This window comes from Arachis hypogaea, chromosome 10 (genome assembly GCF_003086295.3).
Source record: "Arachis hypogaea cultivar Tifrunner chromosome 10, arahy.Tifrunner.gnm2.J5K5, whole genome shotgun sequence".
In the NCBI taxonomy this organism is placed as follows: Eukaryota; Viridiplantae; Streptophyta; class Magnoliopsida; order Fabales; family Fabaceae; genus Arachis; species Arachis hypogaea.
Window position 1 is genome coordinate 103,272,587 of NC_092045.1, and position 22,343 is coordinate 103,294,929.

The window sequence follows — 22,343 nt, forward strand, 5'->3', positions numbered from 1 at the left end:
ACCAAATCTTATATACCAGCGGAAAATGCCTCAATTCGAATTGACGTCCCAGTAGGACAAGTAGCCACTGAAGCAAATTCACGCCAGAAGCGTGGCAGGGCGGAAAATGCCCCAATTCGAATTGATGTCCCAGTAGGACAAATAGCCACGGAAGCAAATACACGCCAGAAGCGTGGCAGGCCTGTTGGTTCCAAAGATAAAAATCCTCGAAAGAGAAAAGAGGTAAATACGATTCCTGTTGAAAAAGACATAGTAAAGACACCGGCAGTTGTCCAAAATTCTGATATAACGCCAGAAGACGTTCAGGTACCTGAAAATTGTGAAAATGACGAGATCTCGATAAATTATGTCTTTACAGGAAAGAAATGGGACCGGAATAAGACAATTGTCAATGAAATATTTGCATATAATGTGGCAGTAGATATCATGCATGAAAGTAAGGATCTTGAGCCAAGATCAGTCGAAGAATGTCGACAAAGAAATGATTGGCCAAAATGGGAAGCAGCCATGAAGGCTGAATTAGACTCACTTGCAAAACGTGAAGTCTTTGGACCTATAGTCCGTACACCTGAAGATGTAAAACCTGTTGGATATAAATGGGTATTTGTGAGAAAACGAAATGAGAAAAATGAAGTCGTGCGCTACAAAGCCCGACTTGTGGCACAAGGTTTTTCACAAAGGCCCGATATAGATTATGAAGAAACGTATTCCCCTGTAGTGGATGCGATAACTTTGCGTTATTTGGTCAGCTTATCTGCATATCATAAACTGCATATGCATTTAATGGATGTGGTAACAACCTATTTATACGGCTCATTAGATCGAGATATCTATATGAAAGTCCCTGAAGGATTAAAGATATCTAAACCATCCAATGAATATTCGCAAGGGTTATACTCAGTCAAATTGCAAAGATCTTTATATGGTCTAAAGCAATCTGGACGAATGTGGTATAATCGTCTTACTGAGTATCTGGCCAAAAACGGATTCAAGAATGATGATATCTGCCCATGTGTTTTCATAAAGAAATCTGCATCTGGATTCGTTATAATTGCTGTGTACGTTGATGATTTAAATATCATTGGGACTCCTGAAGAGATTCCAACAATTATAAAAAACTCTAAAAGAAGAGTTTGAGATGAAAGATCTTGGAAAGACTAAATTTTGTCTCGGCCTGCAGATCGAGCATATAAAAGACGGGATCTTTATTCATCAAACAACATACACAGAAAAGATCTTGAAGAGATTTTATATGGATAAGTCACATCCATTAAGTACCCCAATGATTGTAAGATCTTTGGATGTGAAAAAGGATCAATTCCGTCCTAAAGAAGAAAATGAAGATATCCTTGGTCCTAAAGTACCATATCTTAGTGCCATTGGAGCACTAATGTATCTTGCTAATAATACGCGACCTGACATATCATTCGCGGTGAATTTACTAGCAAGGTATAGTTCCTCTCCAACCAAAAGACATTGGAGTGGAATCAAACAAATTTTTCGATATCTTCATGGAACGGTTGATATGGGATTGTTTTACCCCTATGGATCCAAGTCACAACTAGTTGGCTATGCATATGCTGGCTACTTGTCTGATCTACATAAAGGGAGATCTCAAACAGGATATCTGTTTACATATGGTGGTACAGCTATATCTTGGAGGTCCACGAAACAGACAATTGCTGCAACATCCTCTAATCATGCTGAAATACTAGCGATTCATGAAGCTAGTCGCGAGTGTTTTTGGCTAAGGAGTCTGATTCAATATATTATGTCATCATGTGGACTGATTGATCATAAGATAGCTCCAACTGTCCTGTTTGAAGATAATACAGCATGCATTGCTCAACTTAAAGGCAGATACATTAAAGGCGATAGAACAAAGCACATTTCTCCCAAATTCTTCTTCACTCATGATCTTCAAAATCAAGGGACAATTGATGTCCAACAGATCCGTTCAAGTGACAATCTGGCAGATTTATTCACAAAGTCACTCCCGAAATCCTCCTTTGAAAGATTGGTACATGAGATTGGGATGCGCCGATTTCGAGACATTAAATGATGTCGGCAAGAGGGGGAGACTGTACTCTTTTTTCCTTGGTCAGGTTTTTTCCCATTGGGTTTTTCTTGACAAGGTTTTTAATGAGACAGTCCCCATCACAAAGGATATCGTACTCTTTTTCCTTCACTGAGGTTTTTCCCACAGGGTTTTCCTTTAGTAAGGTTTTAATGAGACAATAATCCTTAATGGTCATCCAAGGGGGAGTGTTGCGATAAGGATAAAAATGGATGACCATAAACAGATCATATTTTCCATGCTGAATGGCTACATTATCAATGTCCTTATATTTAATGATAGTTGAAAATTATAGCCTCCTTGCATGTATAAATAGACATCCTCAGTGCATGATATGGACACACAACAATAACAACAGATTCTTCCTTCCTTTCTATACAAATAAATCAATCATCTTTTTATGTTGCAATCAAATACCCTTCTCCTTATATTACTATTACAATTCTTTCTCTTCTTTTATTTTATAAGTATTTTAAATTCTATTTTCTATTACTCTTTATATATAATATTAATAGCAATATTAACCATCTTTATTATATTGAGATAGTATCAAATGCAAATCTCTCTCTCTTTATTTTTAATACTTTTTCTTATCTTTGTATATATATACACAATACAACATATAATATTATTATATATATATATAATAATTATTGAGCTAATTATATTAATAATAAAGTCTTCTATTTATACATCTCTATTTTATATCTTTTATTTATTTTACAACAAATCTCTGTTTTTCGTGCAAGAAAAAAAAATATTTCGGGTAAAAAAATTTGAGATGTCTTAAAAACAATAATTAGAGATTTTTGTTTTCGTTTATATTTTGTTAGTATATCTCAAAATTAACCCAAAATAACAAAAATTTAATTAAGATAAATAAACAGAAAGCGCATGAGAAAGCCTGACCATTTGGACTTCCAGAGATATATATGTCTCCATCATTAGCGGTAACACCTTAGCCAGCTCAACTCAACTCAACTCAACTCAACGAATTCATTGAACTTGACCGCCATACCCACTACCATACGCTATCAAATTATTCATTATTAATTATTATTAATATTAAATAATCAAATATAATTTCTTCAACTTATGTAACTTGATGCCTCCTCTTTCTTTTCTCTTCATTTTCTCTCTTCTGAGTCTTCTCCTTCCCTGGGCCTACTTTACCAAAACCCTACTCGATTCCATTCAATTCAACTCAATTCATCATCATCCATGATTATGTGAAAAACAAGAAGAATCAGCTCCGAAGATGTGGTTCAAAGCTACGGAATCTTGCAACTGTATAGAGCCGCAATGGCCTGCGGATGAATTACTGGTCAAATACCAATACATCTCAGATTTCTTCATCGCGCTTGCGTATTTCTCAATCCCTCTCGAACTCATCTACTTCGTTAAGAAATCAGCGGTTTTTCCGTACAGATGGGTTCTTGTGCAGTTCGGTGCCTTCATTGTTCTATGCGGAGCCACGCATCTTATTAACCTCTGGACCTTCACTGTTCACACGAGAACCGTCGCTATGGTAATGACCGCCGCTAAGGTTCTAACTGCCGTTGTTTCTTGCGCTACTGCGCTTATGCTTGTACATATTATTCCTGATTTACTTAGCGTTAAGACCAGAGAGCTATTTTTGAAGAACAAGGCTGCAGAACTTGATAGAGAAATGGGATTGATTCGTACTCAGGAGGAAACTGGTAGGCATGTTAGGATGTTAACTCATGAAATTAGAAGCACTTTGGATAGACACACAATCTTGAAGACTACGCTTATAGAGTTGGGAAGAACTTTGGCGCTTGAGGAGTGTGCTTTATGGATGCCAACACGAACAGGGTTGGAGCTTCAATTGGCTTATACGTTGCGGCAGCAGAATCCAGTTGGTTATACCGTGCCAATTCATCTGCCTGTGATTAATCAAGTGTTTAGTAGCAACCGGGCGGTGAAGATTTCGCCGAATTGCCCGGTTGCGAGGTTAAGGCCTCATACGGGGAAATACTTGCCAGGAGAAGTGGTTGCTGTTAGGGTACCTTTACTGAATCTGTCTAATTTCCAAATATATGATTGGCCGGAGGTTTCCACGAGAAGCTATGCTTTGATGGTGTTGATGCTTCCATCGGACAGTGCTAGACAATGGCATGTACATGAGCTAGAGTTGGTTGAGGTAGTTGCTGATCAGGTGAGCTACTTTCCCTTTTTGCTTTTTGAAGATTAACAGGCTACACTTTGATGGTGTTGGATATGTTTGTCATTTACGATTGTTACTTTTTGCATTGAGTTTCTATGTTTTGGTGATTTCATATTTTGTGATATTATTTGCTCTTGATGTCATTCTTAAGTTTGTGTGGGGAAGAGGAGGAGGGATGGTCGGATGGATCATACAATTGATGCAATTATGTGAGGCACAAAGTGCATTTAGGTTTTTAGGTGCTTAGGTATAGATACCCCAGACTAAGTTTACGTTTGGTTAGTATCTATAGACTCAAAATATGTTTGGTTGAGACGGAGACAAAGACATGTTGAGACTAAATACACCGTTTTAGTGTGTCTATATTTGGTGTTGCTGTCTCAATGTCCTGTCCCTCCCTAATCTTTTGTTTCAAAGGCAGCCTAAATACACATAAATAGCAGATTAATAGATTAATAGAGATTATTTAAACTATTTCCTAATAATCATATTTAGGGCCATGATTTTGATTATTTCCAATTTAGTGTTCCTATTATTCCTGATACTGTACAAATCACATGGAACAACATATTAGTCACAAGCATCAGTTCTAGCTAAAGTCTGGTATACTTTAAGTTTGCTACAAAATAATTAACTTCTTAATCAACAAACACAACGTACAATATAGTCTTTCAATAGTACTTTTGCCCAAAAATCAAAGTGTTATTAACTTGTTTTCTTACTTCATGTGCCTTATATGAAATACACTGTAGAAAGGAAAGAGTAATATCCTTAATATACATCGCAAGTTACGATTGTTTTCTAAATTTATGTGCATTGTTCCATAATAAATTGGTATACTAATTTTGCTCATTTTCTACCTTTGATATGAATTATTTACTATAATTACCTAATCTTATTGATTGATCCAAGTGATGAAACCTAATTTGTGAGAAAAATTACTACCATCCATGTACAATAAGTAATCACAATTGTCTTTCCACACTAGGTAGCTGTTGCTCTTTCACATGCTGCAATCTTAGAAGAATCAATGAGGGCAAGGAATCTGCTGATAGAGCAGAATGTTGCACTTGATCTAGCAAGAAGAGAAGCAGAAACTGCCATCCATGCTCGCAATGACTTTTTGGCAGTTATGAACCATGAGATGAGAACTCCCATGCATGCGATTATTGCACTCTCTTCTTTGTTACAGGAAACAGAGTTGACGGCTGAGCAACGTCTGATGGTAGAGACAATATTGAAAAGCAGCAATTTGTTGGCTACTCTCATCAATGATGTTTTGGATCTTTCACGGCTTGAAGATGGTAGTCTTCAACTTGAAACAACAACATTTAGCCTTCATTCTGTTTTTAGAGAGGTATAATTTTCATTGTCAATTATAATGATACAAGTCTTTTAGCCCATAATTTAATTTATTATCTGGAGTTTCTTCAAAATCCAAATGCTGTAAGATCCATATTATTTTGATTGCAGGTCCTTAACTTGATTAAGCCCGTTGCATCTGTCAAAAGATTGTCTCTCACTTTACATCTAGCTTCTGATTTGCCAGTATATGCCGTTGGCGATGAAAAACGTCTAATGCAAACTATTCTTAATGTTGTTGGTAATGCTGTGAAGTTCTCAAAAGAGGGCAGCATTTCCATCACTGCTATTGTTGCAAAGCCTGAATCCTTCAAGGATGCTAGAATTCCTGAGTTTCTTCCAGTGCCAAGTGACAGTCACTTTTATTTGCGTGTACAGGTTTGTTGCCTAAAGCTTAATCGGCATTATTCCTTGTAGGAGCATTGCATGCTTTGTTATTTGACTTTGACTAATTTTTCCCTACATTATAGGTAAATGATTCAGGATCAGGAATTAACCCACAAGATATTCCAAAGTTATTCACCAAGTTTGCACAAAGCCAAGCAGTACAGACTAAAGGTCCTGCTGGAAGTGGACTTGGCCTTGCCATTTGTAGGAGGTACTGTTTTCTTATTTCTTGCAAAATTGGAACTAGGTTCTCACTTGAATTCTTCTTGTTTGTGATTTCACTCATTTACTTTTTAACTTTGTGAGCAGGTTTGTAAATCTCATGGAAGGGCATATTTGGATTGAAAGTGAAGGTATTGGTAAAGGATGTACAGTCACTTTTATTGTGAAGCTTGGAATCCCTGACCGACCAAATGAATCTAAATTGGCGTTTGCTCCTAAAGTTCCTGGAAATCATGTATCTACAAACTTTGGAGGCCTCAAGGTTCTTGTCATGGATGATAATGGGTCAGTAGCATAGCTTCATTTTTGCATCTTCAGTTCTGGTATTTGTTGCTTTGCCACTTATCAATTATTTGAATAAAACGGTAAAAACTATTAGAGTTTCATAGAAAAACTAAACTCTTAGTTGATTGCTTAACCTCCAACTTCTTGGTAAATCCTACCCAAACTTCAATGCTATTTGTTCTTCTCTGTTTCATTCATAGTTTTGAAAGTGCTTCTTGTCTTGTCTTTGTTTTCTCTTTCCAAACTTGGTAAAGAAATTATATATATTGTTTTTTCTTTTTCTTTTTCTTTTTTTTAAAAAAAAGGACTTGGTGGACTAATGAAGCACAAAAGTTTGAACATGACTACACAAGAACAAAAGAAAGCAATGGATCTCTTTTTTAGTGATTATTAGTGAAAACATTTCTCGTCTCTAATCCAGAAAATAAGACTAAACATCAAGGTTTCAGACGTGGTGTTTTTGTGTAGGAAGAGTGGATCCAAAAATAAGGAATTGAATTTCAGTGCCTTGTTTGAAAGTCCATATTGTAACTGATGGTAAAATTTTGTGTTGCAGGGTTAACAGGTCAGTAACAAAGGGACTACTACTTCATTTAGGATGCGATGTTACAACTGCAGGCTCAAGTGAAGAGTGTCTGCGCATCATTTCGCCAGAACACAGAGTGGTCTTCATGGATGTGTGTACAGGGTTAGACGGATATGAACTAGCGATACGTATACAGGAGAAGTTTAAGAAACGCCAAGATAGGCCATTAATAGTTGCTCTTACTGGGAACACAAACAGGGTGACAAAAGAGAACTGTATGAGGGTCGGTATGGATGGCCTTATACTGAAACCTGTTTCTGTTGACAAAATGAGGGGTGTTTTGTCTGAACTCCTTGAGCACCGAGTTCTGTTTGAAGCTATTTAAGCCAAATCCAAAACAATGGCTTCATAATTTGCAATCTTTTTCCTAGTGTACATAGCCATTGAATTTGGAGAAATATATACTTACGAAGCAACGAAGGCTATTGACTTGGTATTTATCTGATAGGGTTGAAAGAAAAAAAAAAGAGGAATGGTTGAGTTGCATAGTCAAATCCAATTTTTCTGAACCCAGATTCATATATATACAGACATACACACACTCACATACACCGTGGGCGGGTTCCTTGGCTCCTACTGCAAAGTCTTGAACCCGGAGGGACAAATCCACCAATAAACCAGTGCCCCATGTATGTTTCTATTTTCTGCACCTTTATGCCTTCCAAGGCTTTTGGACCGAAGTTCTAAATGGTGCCTTACATCTAATTGGTTGTTTCTAACCCAAAATATTTTCCACTTAGGTTGGCATTCGAAGATTAATGTTTTTGTCCATACAGAGATTGTTCACAACAGTATAGTGTTTTTTAATTATTATTTGTTTGTCTTTTTCAACTTTATGTGAGTTTATAATTTGATCTATAGATACAATTAGCAATGGGAGCCCTTACATATCAAGGAAAATGTTATTTGTATCTCAAAATGAATCAAATTTTTAGACACATAATTTACAATTATTTATTAAATTCTAGTCTTTATATATCATTACACTTTCTATCTATTTCAGATGTTGATTCAATAAGAATAAACCATCATTTATACTCATTGACAAATGTATCGATGAAATAACGAAATTGAAGTTGTACTTATAAAAGACTAGGTCCGTACAACAAAACTATCTAAATCTCAAAAAACTAACAAAATTTAAAATTATCCTTCTCTCTACCACTACTACTATCTCTCTTAAATTAGTCCGAAATTAGCCCCCTACCGTAGCGAACTCCAATTCACTTTGCTAATTTTAGCGGCATTTGGCAAAAGAGAAAGGAATCCATCTGGACAGTGTGATGGGAGAGAGAACTTGAACCACCTTGGACGGATGTGACTGCAGTGAGGAATCGAACCCACTTTGGCTTCGAAATTATTGGTAAAACTTTTTATTTTCTTTGAAATTGTTTCGGTTATGGGTGGATTTAGGAGTTTGGGCTTTTTTTCGTGTTGTGATTGAAAAAAAAAAAAGATGAGTTGGCAGAGGGTTGAAGTTTGCACAGGCACTTGCTGGTGCCTGGTGATAGTGGGGTTATACAACTGTAGTTGGGGATGAAGAGGCAAAAAATATTAGTGATGGTGGAAAAATAAAATTGTGGGACTTAGAAAGTGATGGTGATGGCATCGCAATCAATGTTGAGGTGATGGCTAGACTACGGTGGTTGAGGTTGGGGGAGGCTATGCTGTGGGTAGTTGAAATTGGCGGCAGTGACAAAAATAGATTGACGTTAGAGAGAGAGAGAGAGAGAGAGAGAGAGAGAGAGAGAGAGAGAGAGAGAGAGAGATTTGTTAATATCCAAAATTTTCGTGGATATATATGGTAGTTTATCCATGTAATAAAGTTGTCACATCGATACCAAACTTGTTATGAAGGTATGGGTATTATCAGTTCAATTTTAATAATTCCATTTGCATATTACATAAATACGTTTGGAAAGACCAGATTTATCATCAATAGAAGTTGGTTTATCTGTCTTCTCAAGATATTTAATAGTTTGGTCTTAAAAAAAAGTCACATCTCGACTTCTAATTGTTTTCTTGCTCACCAAATCTTATAATCTGTGACCAAAGTCTTTATGACCATAACCTATAAAGATACACTGTTTGGACTTTTCATCAAGTTTTAACTTTTCATATCTTGAAATGTGAATAAAAGCCTTTTAGCTAAACACTCGCAAGTGATTATAGGAGACATATATTTCTCTCCAAACTTTCTCTAGAGCATTACCATTTAGTGGAACTGAAAGAGAAAGGTTGATCAAATCTACTGCAGTCCTCATCGCTTCACTCCAAGAGGATTTCGGTAACTTTGTATGAGAGAGTATATACCTGACTCCATCATTGATAGTGCAATTCATTCCCTCTGTAACTTCATTATGTTGAGGATTCTTAGGAACCGTCTTTTCAAACGTGATCTTATGTCTTTTACAATACTCTTCAAATGAGCCTTTGTATTCACCATCATTATCTGCTCGAACACATTTCAATTTTCTTCTGGTTTTTTATTCAATACTTGCATGAAAGTGTTTGAAGATACTGAGCACCTGATCTTTAGATTTCAAAACAAAAGTCCACACTTTCCGAGAATAATCATCAATAAAAACAACAAAGTATGATGCACCACCTAGTGTCTTAGCATCCATAATGCAAATATCAGTGTGAACTAAATCTAGAACATGTGATCTCCTATGAGATCCAAAACTATGAAATAATACTCTAACATGGTTTCCAACAAAACAATAAGGACAAATATTTAAAGTTGTATTATGAGAAGCGAGTGTTTCTTGACTAAGACGCTTAGTCCTTTCTTGCTCAAGTGACCAAAGACGCTATGCCACAAATCAAAAGAGGAATCACTAACTACATTCACGTTTTCTTTGCACAACTTTACTTGTAATTGGTAGAGAGTAGTAAGACTATTGTCTTTTTTAGCAACAATGAGAGCCCCTTTGGTGATCTTGTATTTTTCACTAACAAAAGAAGTGCAATATCTCTCTTGATTCAATGCCTTCATTGAAATCAGATTAAACCGCACATCTAGCACATGCCTAACATTATTCAACTGCAACTTGTATCCCATGTTGATTTCAAGTCACACATCACCCATACCAATGATATCACACACTTCTTTATCTCTCAATTTGATCTTGCCAAAATTTTTAGCAGTATAAGAAGTTAAAAATTCACGTCTCGAAGTGACATGACATGAGACACCAGAATTATTAATCCAAGTGGAATCATCACAGAAAAGATTAACATAATTTTCATCATAGATGATAAAAATATCTTTATAAGCAATAGCAGCAGTTTCTTTATCATTATCTTTACTTTTGTCTTTATTTTTTTTCCTTGATTGTTCTCTTTTCAAGAACTTACAATACCTCTTGATATGCTCCGACTTGTCACAATGGTGACAATTGAACTCCTTTCTTGGCTTTTACTTTTCTCTTGACTTGCTTAGACTCTCTGACCTGTCAGAACTGTGAGGTTTTTTACTTTAACTTCTCTCTTGTGACTCTGAAATAAGTGCTTCTGACTGGTAGGAGACATTAATCAAATCCATTCTTTTCTTCTGACTGCTTCATTCAACATGCTCTCTTTAACCATTGCTAATGTCAACTTTCTTTTTAGAGCTGAGTTAGTCAGTGTCACAACCAAAATTTTTCAACTATCTGGCAAAGAACTCAACAACAACGAGACTTGCAATTCATCATTTAAAGTGATTTCATTATTTTTCAGTTGGTTCACCATCTCCTGAAAGATGCTCAAGTGCTATGACATTAATTTATCTTAAATATAATTCATATTAACAAGCTTTCTAAACAAGAATGCTTTGTTTTGTACATTCTTCTTCTCATATAACTCCTTCAATTTCTTCCACATCTTCTTGACATTTGTTTCAGTGACAACATGTGGATATACGCTAAGATTGAGTCATTGCCTAATCAAAGCAACTGCCTTCCGATTCAACTTCTTCCATTAAATATCGAATTTAGTACCTTTGGATTTATCCCCCTCCATAGGATCATACACGTCCTTGCTATACAACATATCTTTTATGAGAGTCTTCCAAATCGAATAATTTTTAGAATTCAATTTAACCATATTTAGTCCATGAGTATTTTCCTCTATTTAATCAGCACAAAAATAAATAACCAAAATTATGATACCACTTTGTTGAAAAAATTGAGGTTCAATAAGAACCTATATAACAACGAAAGCACAAAAAATAATTTTTTCACAACCTGTGCAGTTAAATAGACAACTCTAAAGATACTCCAAGCAGCAAATAAAATAACAAAAATTAAATAATTAAACACCAGAATTTTTATCGTGAAAAAACCTCTAAAAAGAGGGACAAAAAATTTACGGGATCTAATCCAGTAAAATCTTTCACTATCAAAATAATGAGTACACAATCAGTCTTCCTAATAATATTAGGGCATCTCAACAATCAACAAAATACATCATCAAAACTGATAGAATCAACATAAATTCTCCATAAAAGTAGGTATTTTAAATCAGACGAAAAAAAGGCAATACAAATAGCAAGTTATATCCTAATTTTCGTTTCTACACCAGGAACAACATATTAAAATTTTATAAAAAAAAGGAACAAATTTACTAGTTTAATGAGGTCAAATTGGGACTGTCATTTCTCCCTAATTTCTTCTCCTCCTTGACGAACTCTCTCTCACTCTTTCTGTTTTCTTTTTCTTTTCAAAATGAAGGAATGACTCACACTCTCTTCAATTTTTCTTTTTATTACCCATTGCTATAAATCACTACTTTTTATTATTATTATTTTTTGATTTAAAGTGTAGGTCCCACTTGAGTTGGAGACCCACCAACAATGAGTATCCTTTCGATATTTATTAGAATTTGAAAACCCTAATTAGTGTCGAAAATTTCTATTGGTTCTTCTGGAGATAATAGAGTTAATTTAGAGATTAGGATTTTTAAACGAGAATTAGAGAATAAATTGACAAAAAAATGTCAACATGATAGAGTAAATCTATATCAGCTTTCTGGTCATATGTTATTAACGAAAAGAGGAGTGCTACACATACAAGTCATTTTGGCTTACAAGTCTTACAAGTTGGGCCAAATCTAACACGCATGTCACTGAACTATCTTCACGTGTTTCATCTTTGTTTCCTTTTTCGAGTTTCTTGTCAAATTTGTTCGATCTCTTTCGTGCGTTCTCTCTTTGCCTTTGATCTCCTTCTGTTTTTTTCGATTTTCATGGTTTTTGAAATCAAGCTTTGAAAGTGTTTTGAAGATGATGGAACTTCAGAAATACACCTGAATGATTACAAAAATACACCCAAACGATTACAGAAATACATCCAAAGAATTACAGAAATACACCCAAACAGTTACAGAAATAAACCAAACGATTACAGAAATACACTCAAAAGATTATAGAAATACACCCAAAGAATTTAAAAAATACATCCAAAAGATTTAAGAAATACACCCAATATAGGAGGGAGACAGTATATTTCTTCTTGAAATCTTTTAATGTTTTGCTAGTTAAGGATGAGGCACATGACAAAGACAATCTAGAAAAAAAAATCTAGAAGATCAGTAAAACAGTACCTTGAATAACGTTTCTTCGTTTTTTCTGGAGATTTTGATGAAGGAGAAAGAGAAAACGAAAATACACCGAACGATTACAAAAATACACCCAAACGATTACAGAAATACATCCAAAGGAATACAGAAATACACCCAAACAGTTACAGAAATAAACCAAACGATTATAGAAATACACTCAAAGAATTACAGAAATACACCCAAAGAATTTAAAAAATACATCCAAAGGATTTAAGAAATACACCCAATATAGGAGAGAGAAGAAATTTCAATAAAAAAAGAAGGAGAAAGAGGTGGTGTTGATGACGACGATAACAAGAGAGAAAAATTACAAAGAAGAAGAAGAAGAAGGCAAAAAAAAAAAAAAACGTAAAAATGACGTGAGTATAAATGACTTGTATGACTTATATGGAAAAGTGCTTGTATGTGGAGAATAATCCTAACGAAAAGTAGTCTAAGAACTATTATAAATTCTAAAGTATAAGTTCGAAAATAAAATTAAATAACTATTAATTTTAGAAATCATTTTAAAATTTGAGTATAATTTTAGAAATTACTTTAAAGTTTAACTCAATAAATACTCTTAAAATATTGTTCACCTAAATCCCTAAAAGGCTAAAATAATAGTGTAGCAAAAATGCTTTATATTTTTTAATTCTATCTAGATTGTCCTTTATTTATAAAAGCTTAAAATAAGTAAAATAACACAAATATAAATAGACATTTATTCAATCAGGAACAGAAAATCTTGTATTAACAAGTTCCTATATTTGTCTTCACCCAAACACGGCCTTAGTGAGAAACACATGCAAGAGTAGATGTGTGTCCCATGCCGAGCCTGAGCTTAAGCCTATCTCTACCTCCACCTCTCAACAATACCAACAACTCGGAGTTCCGGAGAGCCATCTCCACGCTCCACCCCGCGCGTGAACCTCACGATCTCCTCAAATCCTGCATCCGTTCCCGTAACTTCGCCCTTGGCAAGCTCCTCCACCGCAAATTCACTGAGTCACAACTCACCCTTGACTCGCCCCTCCTCAACTCACTCATCACCCTCTACTCTAAATCCGGCCAATGGCAACAAGCTCTCTCCATCTTCCAATCCATGGACCCCAGCATGCGAGACTTGGTCTCATGGACCGCCATGATTTCTTGCTTCGCCAACCACCGCATGCACCGCCAATCCCTCTCCACCTTCATCCAGTTGCTCCGAGCTACCGATTTTTACCCTAACGAGTTCTCCTTTACGGCGTCGCTTCGGTCATGTTCCAACGCGGAGTTTTTCTCCACCGGCCTTGCGGTTTTCGGTTTCGTCTTGAAGACTGGTTATCTTGACGCTGATGTTTGCGTCGGTTGCGCGTTGATTGATATGTTTGTTAAGGGTAGTGATGATTTGGGTTCTGCATTCAAGGTGTTCGAGAAAATATCGGAGAGGAATGTGGTCACGTGGAACCTTATGATTACTAGGTTGGTTCAGTTTAGTCATACTGGTGATGCAATTCACTTGTTTTTCAGCATGGTGGAGAGTGGGTTTGGTCCTGATAGGTTTACTCTGAGCTCTGTTTTGTCGGCTTGCGCCGAGTTGGAGTTGTTGGCGTTTGGGAAACAGTTACATTCTTGGGGTGTTAAGTCTGGAATGGGTTTGGATGTCTTTTTTGGGTCTAGTTTGGTGGATATGTATGCGAAATGTGGCGCTGATGGATCAGTGGAAGATGCTAGGAAGGTGTTTGATAGAATGCCGGAACGGAATGTTGTGTCTTGGACTGCAATTATCGCGGCATATGTGCAGGGTGGACTAGAACAGGAAGCTATTGGGTTGTTTTGTGAAATGATTTGGGGTTATGTCGTGCCAAATTGTTTCACGTTTGCCAGCACTCTCAAGGCTTGTGCAAACCTGCCTGAATTCGGCTTAGGGAAACAGCTTCACAGTCAAGCAATTAAGCTAGGCGTTTCTGCAGTTAATTGTGTGGGGAATGGTCTTGTTAACATGTATGCAAGGTCTGGAAGAATGGAGTGTGCTCGAAAATGCTTTGATATTCTATTAGAGAAGAACTTGATTTTGTGTGACACGGCTGTTGATTGGAATGCGAAAAATTTGGATCCTAAAGATGATATATTCAACCTTGAAACTGAAGGCACAGGTAATGGAGTTAATGCTTTTACATATGGAAGCCTCTTAAGTGCTGCTGCTTGTATTGGTACAATTAGTAAGGGTGAACAAATTCATGCAAGGGTATTGAAATCCGGCTTTGGGAACAACTTATGCATTAATAATGCATTGATTTCCATGTATTCAAAGTGCGGAAATGAAGCAGCTGCTTTACGAGTATTCAGTGACATGAAAGATCGAAATGTCATTTCTTGGACTTCAATCATAAGTGGTTTTGCAAAACACGGGTTTGCTACGAAAGCCTTAGAATTGTTCTGCGAAATGCTTGAAGCAGGTGTAAAGCCTAATGGGGTCACTTACATTGCAGTTTTATCAGCCTGTAGTCATGTTGGCTTGATAGACGAGGCATGGAAACACTTTGCTTCCATGCACCGTGACCATGATATTGTACCAAGGATGGAACATTATGCATGCATGGTTGATTTGCTTGGTCGATCTGGCTTGCTTTCAGAGGCCATAGAATTTATTAACTCAATGCCTTTCCGTGCTGATGCGTTGATATGGCGCACATTTCTCGGTTCTTGCCGGATTCATCATAACTCCAAGTTTGGAGAGCAGGCTGCAAAAAAGGTTCTTGAGCTTGAACCTCATGATCCAGCTGCATACATATTATTGTCAAACTTGTATGCTGCAGAAGGGCGATGGGATGATGTAGCAGCCATTAGGAAAAGCATGAAACTGAGAAAATTAACAAAAGAAGCTGGGTGTAGCTGGATTGAAGTTGAAAACCAGGTGCACAAGTTCCATGTAGGGGATACTTCACACCCCAAAGCTCAAAAGATATATGATAAGCTTGATGAATTGACTTTTAAAATAAAAAACTTGGGTTATGTCCCAAATACAGATTCTGTTCTTCATGATGTAGAGGAAGAACTGAAGGAACAGTTTCTGTTTCAACACAGTGAAAAAATTGCAGTGGCATTTGCACTGATCAGCACCAGAAAACCCAAACCTATAAGAATATTTAAGAATCTAAGGGTTTGTGGTGACTGCCATACGGCAATAAAGTATATTTCAGTAGTCACTGGAAGAGAAATTGTGGTGCGAGATGCAAACCGGTTTCATCATATCAAGGATGGAAAATGTTCTTGCAATGATTATTGGTAATTCACAAACTTTCGATTATGTGAAGTTGTTTATAGACAGAATATAGAGGTAGATAATTCTTTGTACGAGTATACTTTATGCCATGTAAGTTTTCCATGTCCTTTTAGAAACTACAATAGCTAATGTTAATCTCTTCTCTGATTTTACTATTTTAGAATATCTCATCTTGTAACATGCTCAGAAGTTTTTTGTACGTCAAATAGATAAAAATCCCTAACGAGATTTTTCTTGTCATTCACAGTTGCTACATCTCTTATGTAGTTATATCTAAAGTGGAGATCAGCACCTTAGTCATTGCTACATCTTTTTATAGCTGATGAAAATTTGTCGAACCATATCTCGTTTTTTACACTGGAAACGTCATAACTTATCACTTATCTTGAAATAGCATTGTGTTGTAAACGAGATATACAATATAAACGAGATAAATAATAGAGTGCAAATTGGTAAAAACACTACAAATTACATATTTTTGTAAATAAAATATTTTTTATTTATTTTAAAAAAATTCCTAAATGAAAGACAATGATCTCCAACAAAATTTGTACACATTAAAGTAAGCTTCCAAGCCTATTCAAAGACTTCAGAATCTGTTTATAGTTTTAATCACCAACTACATCAAATATTTTTGTGAATTATCTAATCAAACACCCTGACCTTTGTCCACCACCACCGCTAGGTAAGGCTCAATTTAATTCAAGATACGAGCTCATCTCTGACCATGTTCTCTTTCTCTTTCTCTTAGTTGAGCAAGGGCAGCAGCAACCTTAGCTCCAACAAGAGCATTATTCTTCATAAGAGCAATGTCTAAAATATGGTTAAGACTTCAACCAGTTTAAACCATATTAATAGAAATTAGAATATAATATATTCATTTATTTAAAGATATATGCTTCTAATACTTGATTTTGTTATAACATAATGTTGGAAAAACTTTAAATGAGGATACTGGATGCAAGTGAGGCACCCCCTGTCAACTCATTTACTCTAGCAAGCAAGAACGGAGTTACAGCATTTCCTGTTATATTTTTTTCCCTGCAAATGGTGCGATGAAAACATAAGAAAACCAGTTAATCAATACTATTTTACAACTTGCATGTGATGTCGACAGAAAGAGAAAATAAAAAGCTTACCTAGCTTCTTGAAGGGCTTTTTGGATTGCAGATTCAATTATGTGTCCAGATGCTGAGTGTTCTCGAGGAATAGGAACTGCTATTACAATTCCAGTTCCAAGCTTGAGTTTGTTGTTTGCTTCTGTTTGAAGGATAAAAATAAAATGAATGGTATGAAGCTGTATTTGAAAAAGAAAAGAAAAATACAAATTTACACTGGAAAAGTAATATAGTCCTTGCCTATTACGCGAGCACACTCTTCTGGGCTATCTAGTCGACATGAAACCTGAAAATTATGGCATGACCAAATATAATATATACTCAATTAAGCTTGTTTATAGGTACATTATATTTTAACATTCAATCCTTGCATATAAACTTATCAAAAGTCTACACTCTAAAAATGAGAATAAATGTCAGTTTTGGAACATACCATGAGCTAAATAAATTATTTAAATCAGGAAAGATGCCAACATATCAATCTAATTACCAAAACATCTGTTGCTACTTCAAGTATTCAGAATCAGCATGTTACAGCCATGGGAAAACCCAACCAAACATACCTTGCAGCCACTTGATTCCGTGAAAAATGCAGGGAACTCATTTGTCTTGTAACCAGCGACACAAACTCCCTGTGTTTCCTGTCCAAGATATGGAAAAAAAACATGAGTACAAGATACAACTTAGCTTGCATAGTTGAACTACTTCAGTGACTATTAACGCAAAAGTCAGTACCAGATATTCAAGGGTTCTGGGAATATCTAATATTGATTTTACGCCAGCACAGAAAACTGCTACTGGAGTTCTACCTAGCTCAGTGAGATCTGAAGATATATCCATAGCTGTCCAAAGAAAAATGAAGATAATATAAAAACGCTAGATCCATTTGTTGTAGTCCCAGTGAGAGAAAAAATAAAAAGGACCTATGTATCAAGTTCCCATTCTGAACCTAGCATTTAGCATTCTCAATCTAAACTAGTAAAATTCCGACTAAAAATTGGCTAGCTTTGCAATTTTTTTCTGCCTTACAAACAAAATGCTGCACAAGGGGTATTATTAGCCTTTTAAAAACAACTTTTAAGATCTCTTGTCTGAAAAGCCAAACTCGGTCCCAGGCCATAAATCTCCCTTTGAATTTTTTACTGAAATTACAGGACTTTCATGAACCTTCCAAAACAACAATAATAAGTTAACATGCACAGGTTGATTCATTTGGTCCCAAACCAGAACATGTTGCATTTATCATGGAAAATAATTCTTTTAACATTAAGATATAAGAAATTAGCTTACTATGTTCCCCATCTCTATGTACTCCCCCAATGCCCCCGGTCACAAAGATGGGAATATGAACCTGCAGTAAATATAAAAGAACGGTGAAACCAAAATGACTTGGTCCAAGGATAGAGCATGAAATAGATTTTTGCATAAGGAGAGTAGATGAAAAATTATATAAGATACCATAGAAGCCAACAACATTGTTGCTGAAACAGTAGTAGCACCATTTCCACCACTAGCCACCTAAAACGTACATGTTAGTGTTTTTGAAAAAACAAGGTCGGATCACAGTGGTCCTGGATAAAAGCAGTTGTGAGTGGGCATAAAGCAAACAAATTATTTATCTCAATGGTTTCCAGTTCAGTGTTAGAAGATTCATAAATCCGGCTAAAGTCAGATTTCAATTTTCTTTTCATGAGGTTGCTAAGATTCACATGATCACAGACATAAACATATGATTACATAAATAGATTCTTATAACATGATTACAGTGTACTGATGCCAAAAGTACTCACAACATGTGCAATGTCTCTTCGAGCTGTTTTCCGAGCTTTGGTTCCCAGAGTAGCTAGCTTCTCAAGTTCTTCAACACTTAGGCCTATCCACGTTGCACAAGCAAGAAAAGAAAATCCATCCAAATCAAGCAACAAGCTAACAAAAACCCATCAAATGGGGGTGACAAACCCTTCAGCATATTTCTTCAACGTTGTATACATACAAAATTTATAAATATACACGGATCAAACTTCATTTACAAAAACAACATGAAGTAATTAAGTGAAACCATTCCATCATGCTTCTTATACCACATGGCTTATGCTTTTTCAAGTTACAAGAATTGTGATATCAATCCAAAGCATACCAATACCACGAAAATAAATAAATTAATTAAATAAAGGAGAATTATAATAAAGACCTACGCAAGGGGTGCCATCCAAAATTGCAATGGTTGCAGGAACAGCACCGTTTTTCCTGACAATATCTTCTACCTCTTTTGCAGTTTCCAAATTTTGAGGATAAGGCATTCCTAAAAATAACAACACAGCATCAAAATTGTTCAATCAATAAACCCTAAACCCTAAGAATATAGAGGGGAAAAGCGAAGAACCGAACCGAACCATGTGAAATGATGGTGGATTCGAGAGCCACGACGGCACGGCCAAGTGATAAGGCTTCAGAAACCTCTGGAGCTACCTTCACATTGATTGAATATCCTCCAAGTGCATCCTATAATAATGATAATAATAATAATAGCACAAGTAATGAAAAAAAATGTTAAATATAAATAAAATTAGGCAGAAAAATTGGATCATAAATAGGAAAAATTGGAGGATCGGAGACGTTAGGTGAATCCAAGTGTCGTCGGAGATTGTTTATTCGTGAGGCCGCTGAAAACGCCATTAACCGGCAGTTACCACACTAACACTATCTCAATTTAAAAGTGATCAACCAACTTCTTGAACTTGATCCAATGGTATATACTAATATAATACTCTCTACTCTCAATACTTAGTAAGAAGCTGTGGAACTTGGAACTTCTGGTTTTCTGGTATAGTGGAACGTACTCTTTGAACTGGGAATGTAATGTAAGCTTCTATTTGATTTTGATTTTAAATAAATTAGATTTGGAGATTTTATGAGATTTTTATACAAATATAAAACTAGTTATATTAAAATTAAATTCATTGCTTTTTTTATTTTATACAAATTCACATTATAAAAAATTTAATTATTTTATTGGTCATTATAATTTTATCAAATTTATAGTTAAATTTTTATATTTTTTAATTAAATTTTTTATATTATTTTTAATTTTATAATTCGATCATTTTTAATGTAAAAAATATTAAAATTAATTAAATATTTTTTATAAATTAAACATATTCATAATTAAAAATTTAATTTTTAATTATATATTTTAAAAAAAATATTTTATTAATTTTAATATTTTTGATATAAAAAATATTTAATTATAAAATTAAAAATAATACAGATACTCAATAAATAAAAAATTCACAAAATAAGGTTTTCAATCCTGTCTATTCGAGGTCCCAACTAGCAAATTATTTTTATTAGGATAACATTTACACGTGATCAATAATAGAAAAATATCTAAAAAGATTATACATTAAGTGGTTAAAAGAAATTTAGATATTAGTATTTTTATTATAGAAATAAAATATAACTAGGGTGAGACTCGCATATGTATAGAGTGATAAATTATACACTATAATATTTTTTTAATAAGTATTATATTATTTAGAGACTAATTAGATAATATATAAACTAATGTTAAAGTTAAATTGTTTTATATTAAAAATATTTTACAATATTTATTTGATAGTTTAAATATAATTTCATATAATTTTTCAACTAAAATGTAATACAAATTAAAATATAATTTATTATTTTAAAATTTGAATTCATTTATTTAAAAAAAAACATAGGCTTTTTATATTAGAGTTATACAAAATTATATCTTTATGTATTACTTTCATTTTTATATTCTTTTAGTTGTCATATTTTGTTTTTTCATATGGTGTTTTTTGGGTTGCAAGTAATTAAAGAAACAAATTTTAAAAAAATAATGAGAATAAAAAGCATCAAAAATATAAATTAATTTTATAATCATGATATATTTGAATATACCTAGTAAGGAGATGTGCCAAATTTAAACTTACTTGGATTTAGAAAAATGAATGAGAATGAAAAATACAAAAAATACAAAAATATTATGCATTAATTTTATAATCATGATATATTTGAATGTATTTAGTCAAAAAAAGTGACAAATTTAAACTTACTTGAAGGAGTTTTTGCTAATTGGTTCGAGAAATTAAGAAATAAAGAGTAGTAGAGTCTTATGTAACATGCATAAGTAGACCAACTAATGTAATAGTAAAAGTATTAACATGTATAAGTTATAGAATTTCATTATTTGTAATTGAAAATTTTTATAATTATTATTATTATGATACTTTTAATGTATATTTATTATATTTAATTAGTATTCTATGTATTAATTGAATAATAATAGATAAGAATTTATTTATTTTATTCTTTTTAAATCGTTTACTAAAAGATGATTGGTTGATTTTCAAGTTTTGCCAAATAAGCAAAATTGCTGAATGGCATCGTTAGAAAGAAATATAACTTAAACACAATATAGAAAAACTTAGTTATCAACTTTTATATAATAAAAATAGATAGGACACAATAATGTCGTTCGATCCATCAATTGTTCATACTTTGACCCACTACTTAGCCAGGCCCAAAGTAAGCAAAGCCTAATCAACAGTCATCAGCCGGATCGACATTCGCCTGACCTCATAAAAGGTTGGACACGACGATGTTATATAAGCTATACTTGCCCAAAGCAGTAACTAACTCCTATAATCTCTTCTACTCATCTAAAAGGAGATCTCAAAGACTTCTCTAACAAAAGGAATCGGTTATCCAGCATTAAAGTTGGAGCCATTCTAAAAAGTGGTTAGTGACTCTACCTCTACTATTGTAAATACACTAACACCCTCAAGTATACTCCGAATCCAATCTACTAAAAACTGTCTAAAACCCTTATTATCGGAGTCTTTTGTAGGAACCACTTTCCACCTCCTCACGAGGAACTCGGAACGGCTTCCTTCCTGCAATAGAAGACATTGAACCTTTCACTAGAAAGCGTCTGGACATCACGTGCAAATCCAATCCATCCTTTTCAAATAACCCTCAAAATACCAACCTTTAAACATGTATACGTATTATATCTGATTTATTTGGACCGTACACTAACTCAAAAAAATATTACTTGGTTTTATAAAGTCAATTTAGTTTTAATGAAATTTGAATAAAATATATTTTAATATAAAAATATGTTATATAACAATTTGTTTTCCCAAATTTGTTTTTATAAAGGAGGCTCACGAGTTAAATGAATAACAAGAACTCTTTTGGTTTCTTCACGCCACGGTATCCTTCAATTCAGGAGACCG

At 34.4% G+C, this 22,343-nt stretch overlaps 3 protein-coding genes across 3 annotated transcripts; 2 read left to right on the plus strand and 1 right to left on the minus strand.

Moving 5' to 3' along the window:
• The first annotated feature begins 2,983 nt into the window (after positions 1 to 2,983).
• LOC112716211 (ethylene receptor) lies at positions 2,984 to 8,069 on the plus strand. The gene is made up of 6 exons (XM_025768073.3): positions 2,984 to 4,256; positions 5,254 to 5,622; positions 5,739 to 6,005; positions 6,098 to 6,225; positions 6,324 to 6,521; positions 7,078 to 8,069. Exons 1-6 carry the CDS (start codon positions 3,336 to 3,338, stop codon positions 7,430 to 7,432), a joined length of 2,238 nt encoding a protein of 745 aa, XP_025623858.1. The 5' UTR covers positions 2,984 to 3,335; the 3' UTR covers positions 7,433 to 8,069.
• Positions 8,070 to 13,077: 5,008 nt separating this feature from the next.
• LOC112716212 (pentatricopeptide repeat-containing protein At3g49170, chloroplastic) lies at positions 13,078 to 16,201 on the plus strand. Its single transcript, XM_025768074.3, has one exon. It carries the CDS (start codon positions 13,520 to 13,522, stop codon positions 15,965 to 15,967), a length of 2,448 nt encoding a protein of 815 aa, XP_025623859.1. The 5' UTR covers positions 13,078 to 13,519; the 3' UTR covers positions 15,968 to 16,201.
• Positions 16,202 to 16,436: 235 nt separating this feature from the next.
• Positions 16,437 to 19,970, minus strand: LOC112716214 (pseudouridine-5'-phosphate glycosidase). The gene is made up of 12 exons (XM_025768075.3): positions 19,696 to 19,970; positions 19,473 to 19,581; positions 19,271 to 19,381; positions 18,870 to 18,952; positions 18,538 to 18,597; positions 18,370 to 18,430; positions 17,815 to 17,921; positions 17,643 to 17,720; positions 17,320 to 17,365; positions 17,101 to 17,221; positions 16,917 to 17,002; positions 16,437 to 16,774 (listed from the first exon to the last, which is right to left on the minus strand). The coding sequence occupies exons 1-12, from the start codon at positions 19,753 to 19,755 to the stop codon at positions 16,677 to 16,679; spliced, it is 1,020 nt and encodes a 339-aa protein (XP_025623860.1). The 5' UTR covers positions 19,756 to 19,970; the 3' UTR covers positions 16,437 to 16,676.
• Between the last annotated feature and the right edge of the window lie 2,373 nt (positions 19,971 to 22,343).